Here is a 9,995-nt window from a genome sequence, read left to right on the forward strand (position 1 = left end):
GACCTCCCGGTGGGCTCTATGCTGACAACTCAGCTTGGAGTCTGCTTCAAATCCTGTGTCTCCCTCTCTCTCTGCCCTTCCCCACTCATGCTCTCTCTCAAAAATAAACATTAAAAAAAAAAAGAAATCAGTTGCATTTCTTTTTTTTTTTAAATATTTTTATTTATTTCTAGGAGAGAGNATTTCTATACACTAATAATGAATCACCAGAAACAGAAAGTAATCCTATTTACAGTTACACCAAAAATAATAAAATACCTTGGAATAAACTTACCAAATAAAAGATCTGTATTCTGAAAACTTTAAGATGTTGATGAAGAAATTGAAAACAATGCAAACAAATGGAAAGATATTCCGTGCTCATGAATTGGAAGAACAAACATTGATAAATGACCATATAACCCAAAGTAATCTATAGATTTAATGTAAACCCCATCAAATCATTTTTTACAGAACTAGAACAAAATATCCTAAAATTTGTACGCAACCACAAAGACCCAGATTTGATAAAACAATTTTCAAAAAGAAAAATAAAGCTAGAGGTATCACAATTCCGGACTTCAAGTTATACCACAAAGCTATCATAATCAAAAGAGTATGGTATTGGCACAAAAACAGACACATACAGATGAACAGAACAGGACTGAAAGCCCAGAAATAAACATCCAGTTATATGGTGAATTAATTTTGACAAAAGAGGCAAGAACATACAACTGGAAAAAGGCTCTTTGAAAATTAGTGTTGGTAAAACTGGAGAGCTACATGCAAAAGAATGAAACTGGACCACTTTTGTACACTATATACAAAAATAAATGCAAAATGAATGAAAAAGAACTAAATGTGAGACTTGAAACCATAAAAGTCCTACAAGGGATCACAGGCAGGTATTTCTCTGACATTGGCTATACTAATATTGTTCTAGATATGTCCCCCAAGGCAAGGTAAATAAAAGCAGAAATGAGCTACTGGGACTACATCAAAACAAAACGTTTCTACATCAAAATAATACAACAAAGGAAACAAATCAACAAAACTAAAAAACAATGTACTGAATGGGAGAAGACATTTGCAACTGACATATCCAATAAAATGTTAGTATCCCAAATATATAAAGAATCAACAATAGCCAAACTATGGAGAGAGCCCAAATGTCCATGGACTAATGAACAGATAAAGAAGATATGGTATATAATATTAAGAACATACTGAGGGCAGATGGGGGGGGAGGAAAGTAGGAGATAGGCACGGAGGAAGGCACTTGTTGGGATGAGCACTGGGTGTTATATGGAAACCAACTTGACAATAAACTATAAAAAAAGAAGATATGGTACACACACATATACAAACACAGGAATATTACTCATCCATCAAAAAGGATGAAACCTTGCCATTTATAACAATGTGGATGGAGCTAAAATATATTATGCTAAGCAAAATAAGTCACTCAGAGAAAGACAAATACCATATAATTTCACATATATGTGGAATTTAAAAAACAAAAAAGATGAACATATGGGAAGGGGAGAAAGAGAAGAGAGGGAAATAAATCACAAGAGACTCTTAATAATAGAAAACAAACTATAGGCTGAGGAAGGAAGGTGGGTGGGAGAGGAGTTAGATGAGTGATGGGTACTATGGAGGGCACTTGTGATGAGCACTGGGTTTTGTATGTGAGTAATGAATCACCAAATTCTACTCCTGAAACCAATATTGCACTGAATGCTAACTGGAATTTAAATATAAAAAATTTTAAAAACAGCAATATATACATGTATCAAATCATTATGTTGTATACCTTAAATGTATGCAATGTTATATGTCAATTATAGCTTAATAAAACTTAAAAAAATTAAAAATTAAAAAAACCCAAAATATATGAAACACATAAAACTCAACACAAAAATATAACCCCATTACAGAATGGGCAGAAGAGAGAGTCAGAGCTTGGGAAGATGGTGGAGTAGGAGGATGCAGAGCTCAACCCTTCCTACATTTTCAACTAGATATAATCCACATCCAAGTCAATAAACTGGAAAGTGATCCAAAGACAGGCAAAACAAACTCCACAACTAGAGATGAAGCTGCATTTGAAAGGTTAGGAAGGTCAGAGGCCAAAGAGGCTGCCCACAGAAGGGACGAAGCTATGTGCACAAAGAGAGCAGAGAAATTGACCCTCACCCCAGGGAGTTCACAGGAGGAATACTGATCCCCATAAAATTTAGCTTTAAGAACCAGAGGGGGAGGGGAACCTAGGTGGCAAAGTCTGTTGAGCGCCCAACTCTTGATTTTGGTTCAGGTCACAATCCCAGGGGCAATGGGATCAATGCATGCTTAAGATTCTCTACCTGCCCTGTTCCAGCTCTCTTAAACGTGGCACGCGTGCACACACACACACACACACACATACACACACACACACACACACATACACACACACAGAAACCAGAGGAACTAAATTCTATGAGTTTGTAAAAACAGTGGAACTTACAACCTGGAGCTTTATAGGTCAGCTTACCCAGCACTGGGCAAGCCTAGTGGGGGAATGACAGGTGGGTTGCCACACTTAAAGAGACAGCAAACTGCAGAGAGGCAACATAAAAATGGCAGTTTACACAAAGCCAGGGGAAACAGGAGTCAGATCTGTTCATACTGATTTTGGACTGTGTTGGGGACTTTTCCTAAAATGAGGGAGCTGGCAGGAGCCATTTTTCTCTCCTGCCCACAGCATAAGCATAAAGACACCTGCAAAAGGCAAGACTACACAGACACTTGCTACGTAACCTACCAGCAGTGTTTCATACCTATGAGTTCTGCTGAGGACTGCCTATTCCAAGCCTGCAAGCCTTGGCCCTAGACTCAAGGCAAATTTAAAAGACACACAGGTACCCTGCCTAGAGCCAGGTGTAAAGCTGCCACAGGGTGACAGGCATATCTGCAGCACCACGTCAGGCTATGCACACCCACTCACCTTCAATATCTTGCCCAACTGTGATCCCCAGCCACCATCACACATTGAGCCCAAATTCATGGCCTGGCCTCGATGACACACAGTCTCCAGATCGTGCAGCACTTTGGGGGAATCCTGCATAGGACTCATGGTCCAGTACAAACTTTGCTAACACAGCAGCCCCACACTCAAATTCCCCTGTGGGCATGACCTCCCTGACAGGCCTGCCTGGGCCCAACTAACACCACAGAGACGAAGCATAGCCACAACAAGCAGAGAGTCATGGCAGATGACTGGACTAAAAGGAAAACTGACTCAAACACAACAGGAGTGTGTAAGCAACACACACCTATGATACTCTCCTGAAATGTCAGGTGCTGGTGAACAGGGGACACTGCACAGCATGGCATTCCAGGCCCTCTTCTTCATAAAGTCACTACTTTCAAGAATAGCATACATAGAGGACTTTCTTAACACAGAGAAACAAAAAAAACAGGCAGACCAAATGAGGAGACAAAAATTTATCCAAAATGAAAGAACAGGACAAGGCTACAGTCAGAGAGTTAAGTAAAACAGATATAAGTAACATGCCTCATAGAGAATTTTAAAAGATGATAAGGATATTCAATGGACTTGAGAAAAGAGTAGAAGACATCAGTGAGACCCTTACCGCAGAGATAAGGAATGACATAGCAGAGATAAAGGTAACAATACATGAAATGAGAAACACGCTTGATGGAATGAACAGCAGGATGAAAGGTTCAGAGGAATGAATTAGTGACCTGAAGACAAAATAGTGGAAAGTAATCAATTAGAACAAAAGAGAAAAGAATTATGCAAAATGAGAATAGACTCAGGGAATTCAGTGACTCCATCAAATATAGAAACATTTGAATTAGAGGAGTCCCAGAAGAAGAAGAGAAAAGAGGGGGTGGAAAATTTATTTCAAGAAATAATAGTTGAAAACACCCCAAATCTGGGGAAGGAAACAAAATCCAGTTCCAGGAGGCACAGAGAGCCCCCAAGAGAATAAACAAAAGCAGATCGACACTAAGACATATTGCAATTAAATTTGCAACATATAGTAACAGAAAAAACTCATAAGCAGTGAGAACAGCCCTTAATTAATTTTTAAAAAAAAATTTTAATGTTTTATTTATTTCTGAGAGAGAGAGACAACATGAATAGGGGAGGGTCAGAGAGAGAGGGAGACACAGAATCTGAAGCAGGCTCCAGGCTCTGAGCTGGCTGGCAACACAGAGCCCGATGCGGGGCTCAAACCCACGAACTGTGAGATCATGACCTGAGCCGAAGTCAGACGCTTAACCGACTGAGCCACTCAGGCGCCCCAAGAAGTCCTTAATTTAAAAGAGATAAGCCATAAGGCTAGCAGGAGAGTTTTCAACAGAAACTTTGCAAGCCAGAAGGGAGCGGGGCATGACATCTTCAAATTGCTAAATGGGAAAAATCTGCAGCTAAGAATACTTTATCCAGCAAGGCTATCATTCGTATAAGAGAAGATAAAGAGTTTCAGGGACATCTGGGTGGCTCAGTCCCTTAAGCAATCAATTCTTGATTTTGGCTTAGGTCATGATATCGCAGTTTGATAGATAGAGCCCTGTGTCAGGCTCTATGCTGACAGCCCAGAGCCTGCTTAAGATTCCCTCTCTCGCCCTCTCCATCCCACTCCTGCTCATGCATGCTCTCTCTCTCTCTCTCTCTCAAAATAAATAAACATTTAAAAAAGTTTCACAGACAAATACTAAAGGAATTTATGATCATTAGACCAGCCTGGCAAGAAATATTAAAAAGGACTCTGAGTGTAAAGGAAAAAGCTAAAGTGACATTATAGATGTAGGTAATAGAAAAGCAGTAAAAATGAACATTTCTCTAAAAAAATCAGTCAAGGAATTCACTAAAACAAGGATAAAATGAATTCATATACACAAAATGTAAGAAGCAGAGGAGTAAAGATTGGGTTCAAATTTAAACAACCATGACCTTAATTATCAATTCCAATATGTATAAGATGTTATATCAAATAATATCATGTATCCAACATTACATCATATATCAAAGCCACTAATACATATTCGAAGAATAAAGAGAGAAAAAATCCAAATACATCACTAAAAATCCAGCAATACATGAGAAAGACAAGAAACGATCAGAGAAAATCTTCATAACCAACCCCAAAATAAGTAACAAAATACAGTAAATACATATCTATCAATTACTTTGAATGTAAATGGACTAAATTCTCCAATCAAAAGACATAGGGTAACAGAATGGATAAAAAAAAAAAATGCCCATCTACATGCTTTCTGCAAGAGACTGATTTTGAACTAAAGACACCTGAAGGTTGAAAGTGAGAGGATGGGAAACCTCTATCATGTTAATGGGAGTCAAAAGAAAGCCTGAATAGCAACACTTATTGGACAAACTAGACATTAAAACTATGAAAGGAACAAAGACAAAAAAGGACTTGATAAGTACTAAAGGGGACAATCCAACAAGAACCTATAACAAATTGTAAATATTTATGAACCCAATCCGATAGCATCCAAAGACATAAAATAGTTAATAACAAGCATAAAAGAACTAATCAATAATAATAAAATAATAGTAGGGGACTTTAACACCTCACTTATATCAATGGACATATCATCTAAACCGAAAATCAAGAAGGAAACAATGGCTTTGAATGACATACTGGACCAGATGGTTATAACAGATATATATTAAGAACATTCCATCCCAGAAGAGCAGAATATACATTTTTCCACATGCACACAACACTCTACAGAATAGATCATATTAGTCCACAAAATAAACCACAACAAATTCCAGATGAAAATCATACCATGCATATGTTCTGACTACAATGCTATAAAACTATAAGTCATCCACAATAACAAATCTGGAAAGACTACAAATACATACAGATTAAATAACATGCTACTAGTAAATTAATGGCTCAGTTAGGAAATAAAAGAAGAACTAAGAAAGTACAGGGAAACAAATGAAAGTGAAAACACAATGATCCAAAACCTCTGGGATGTAGCAAAAGTGGTTTTAAGAGGTAATTTACAATAATACAGGCCTAACCTCAAGAAGGAAGGAAAATCTCAAATAAACATTCTGACCATGCACCTAAAGGAGGTAGATAAAGTACAACAGCAAAACCTAAAACCAGAAGAAAAAAGGAAATAATAAATACTGGAGTAGAAATAAAAGAAACAGAAACTAAAAACAAAAAGCAATAGAACAGATCAATGAAACCAGGAGCTGGTTCTTTGAAAAAAATTATAAAATTGATAAACCTCTACTCAGACTTATCAAGAAAAAAGAAAAAGAGCTCAAATAAATAAATCACTAGTGAGAAAAGAGAAATAACAACCAACACCACACATACAATCATAAGATAATACTATTAAAAACTATATGCCAACAAATTGGGTAATCTGGAAGAAATGGATAAATTCCTAGAAACATATAAACTACCAAAACTGAAACAGAAGGAAATAGAAAATTTGAACAGAGACAACCAGCAAAGAAATTGAGTCAATAATCAAAATATTCTGAACAAACAAAAGTTAAGGACCAGATGGCTTCAGAGGTGAATTTTAACAAAATTTAGAGAAGAGTTAATACCTATTCTTCTCAAACTATTCCAAAAAAAAAAAAAAAATAGAAAAGGAAGAAAAACTTCCAAATTCATTCTGAGACCAGCATTACCCTGATACAAAATCCAGATAAAGACACCACTCAAAAAGAGAACTATGGCCAATATCCCTGATGAACATGGATGCAAAAATCAATCTTGAAAAGAAAAAACAAAGTTGAAGGCATCACAATTCTGGACTTCAAGTTATACTCCCAAGCTGTAGTAATCAAACAGTATAAAGAGACACAAAAACCAATGAAAAGAAATAGGAAATCCAGAATAAACCCACAACTTCAGGGTCAATTAATTTTTGACAAAGCAGGAAACAATATACAATGGGAAAAGGACAGTCTCTTCAACAAAAGGTGTTGGAAAAACTGGACAGCAACATGCAAAAGAATGTAACTCAACTTTTCTTTTACCATCAACAAAAATAAGTTCAAAATGGATTAAAGATCTAAATGTGAGACCAGAAACCATAAAAGTCCTAGAAGACAACACAGGATTAATCCTTTGAAATAAGCAGCAGCAAATTCTTTCTATTTACGTCTCCTGAGGAAAAGGAAACAAAAGCAAAAGTGATCTACTGGGACTATATCAAAATAAAATGCTTCTGCACATCAAAGGAAACAAACTAAAAGGCAACCTATGGAATGGGAGAAGATATTTGTAAATTACATATCCAATAAAGGGTTAGTATGCAAATTATACAAATAATTTATAAAACTCAACATACAAAAACAATCCAATTAAGAAGTTGTCAGAAGACTTGAACAGACATTTCTCCAAAGAAGACATTCAGGCCAAAAGACTCATGAGAAATGCTCAGCATCACTTATCATCCCAGGATTGCAAATCAAAACTACAATGAGCTATCACCTCATACCTGTTACAGTGACTAAAATCAACAACACAAGAAACAACAGGTGTTTAGGAGGATGTGGAGAAAAAGGAACCCTCATGCACTGTTGCTGGGAATGCAAATTGGTATAGCCACTGTGGAAGACAGTATGGAGGTTCTTCAAAATGTTAAAAACAGAACTACCCTACAGTTCAACAATCACACTACCAGGTATTTGCATAAAGGATACATAAACACTAATTCAAAGGGATACATGCACCCCTATGTTAACAGCAGTATTATTTACAATAGCCAAGATATGGAAGCAGTCCAAATCTCCATCGATTGATGAATGGATAAAGAAGTATGGGGCGCCTGGTTGGCTCAGTTGGTTAAGCATCTGACTTCAGCTCAGGCCATGATCTCACAGTTCATGAGTTTGAACCCTGCATCAGGCTCTCTGCTATCAGCACAGAGCCTACTTCAGACCCTCGGTCCCTCCTCTCTACCCCTCCTCCAATCGTGTTCATGTACTCTCTCTTAAAACTAAACAATAACAAATTTTTAAAACAGATATGGCATATACATAAAATGGTATGTTATTCACCCATAAAAAAGAATGAAATCTTGTCATTTGCAACAAAATGAATGGAGTTCAACATTATAATGCTAAGTGCAATAAGTCAGTCAGAGAAAGACAAATACCATAAGATTTTACTCATGTGTGGAATTTAAGAAACAAAACAAAAGAGCAAAGATTAAAATAAAAGAGAGAGGGCGAGAGAGAGAATCATGAAACAGACTCCTAACTATAGAGAACAAACAGACAACCACCAGAAGGCAGGTGTGTCGGGGATGGGTGAAATAAGTGATGGGTATTAAAGAGTATACTTTTCATGATGAGCACTAAGTGATGTATATGATTTTTGAGTAACTATAGTGTACACCTGAAACTAATATAACATTGTATGTTAACTATATTGGAATTAAAATTAAAAAACTTAATGAAATTTAAAAATATGTATGTATGTGTGTGTGTGTCTGTGTATCTGTGTTCAGGAAAAAAAAGGAAGAATATGAAATTATATAACAGTTTAGGCATCCATCCAAGATGTATATACCACATTAGTTAGAAATATCAGCTTTATGGAGAAAGGGAATTGAAAAATGTACACATGTATACATATGCACAGTAAAAGTATTAATAGTGAGATATTCTGTCAGGAAAAAAAAAAAGAAATATCAGCTTTAGCACTCTGCGCGCGGTCATAGGTGGGGGTGGTACAGCCGGCTCTCCCAGGCCCCTGCTCTTCCTAGCGGTATCTGTGCAACCTAGAACGTCCGCTTCAGGGACTGAGTCTGGTGGGGCTGTGCTCGAGGTCGCTTCCCCAACCTCCCGGAAACTGCTAAGTCCTCCATGATCCGGCTACCCACCCCCACCCCACTATCTCGGGTTTTGGGGAGGACCAGGGCTGGGGGCCAGCGGGCAGCAGTAGAGATTGCCCAGCCTAGGCGCCCCCAGACCGTCGGGCCTCTGGCAGCCCTTTTGCCATGTCCTCAACCCCGCGTCTTGCCCCTGCAGAAGGGTTAAAAGTTAGTGGAGATGAGTGGGGAGGTAATAACTGGGTANTCCTTCCCGCCTCTCTCTTGTGAAGTTTCATTTGCCTAGAATGACTGAAGGACGGCCAAGGTCGTTACCTAGGCTCATAGAGGCCACTTGGTGAAGGCGGCGGGAGTGAATTAGTTCGAGAGCTGATTAATTAAACGTGTGTTTTAGAAGTTCCCTTCCACAATCCTATCGTTTTCAGTGATGGGGCTCAGGGAATTCTATTCACCCTCCAAACAAAAAATAAAAATAAAAAATAAAACTCCCTAAAAGAAATATCAGCTTTAAAGTCTGGATTCCAATCAGACTATCAACTGCTAGTTCAACGACTATAGGCAAATTGCTTTACCCTTCTAATCTTCAGTATCTTCATTTGTATAGATGAGTATGCTAACACCTATCATACAGGGTTACTGAAGGATTAAATGATTAAAAAAATGCATAACATTTAAGGTGTCTACCAAAAAAGAATACATTTTCTATGATTACTAGCACTATTACATCCTTAATAATGTAAAATACTATACATACATACAGAAAAAAGATGAAAAAAGTGATTTTTATTTTCTTCCTTATATTTGGCCTATAGTTCCTAANGTGAAAGTCGGGCGCTTAACCGACTAAGCCACCCAGGTGCCCCCCTAATGCATAATATTCTTATCAGAAAAAATTTTAATGAAAGAAACATTAGTGCTTTACAATGCTTTATACTCACCTCTGAAGCAACATGGCCCCTCTCTGTCAACACAGACCTCTATAAAATCTCTTAACCAAATAATATTTACACACTGACCTGAAGGACAGTAAGTTGGAATTTAGTCCCTTTCTCTGGTCGAGGACAAGAAGCTCTTCTTTGTTTGATCCGATCTTGTTTGCCATTTCCACATAGGTTATCAGGGGTATTGATGTTTTCTTTCACAGCTGCCATATCTTG

At 37.6% G+C, this 9,995-nt stretch overlaps 1 protein-coding gene across 1 annotated transcript in view; it reads right to left on the bottom strand.

Annotated features, from left to right (window-relative positions):
- WNK3 (WNK lysine deficient protein kinase 3) overlaps positions 1-9,995 on the bottom strand; it is a 132,802-nt gene that overhangs the window by 36,444 nt on the left and 86,363 nt on the right. The window contains 1 exon segment of the mRNA XM_077758369.1: positions 9,855-9,991. Coding sequence (XP_077614495.1) covers positions 9,855-9,991 — 137 coding nt within the window.

The sequence above is a fragment of the Crocuta crocuta genome, unplaced genomic scaffold, assembly GCF_008692635.1.
Source record: "Crocuta crocuta isolate KB4526 unplaced genomic scaffold, BGI_CrCroc_1.0 scaffold1067, whole genome shotgun sequence".
In the NCBI taxonomy this organism is placed as follows: Eukaryota; Metazoa; Chordata; class Mammalia; order Carnivora; family Hyaenidae; genus Crocuta; species Crocuta crocuta.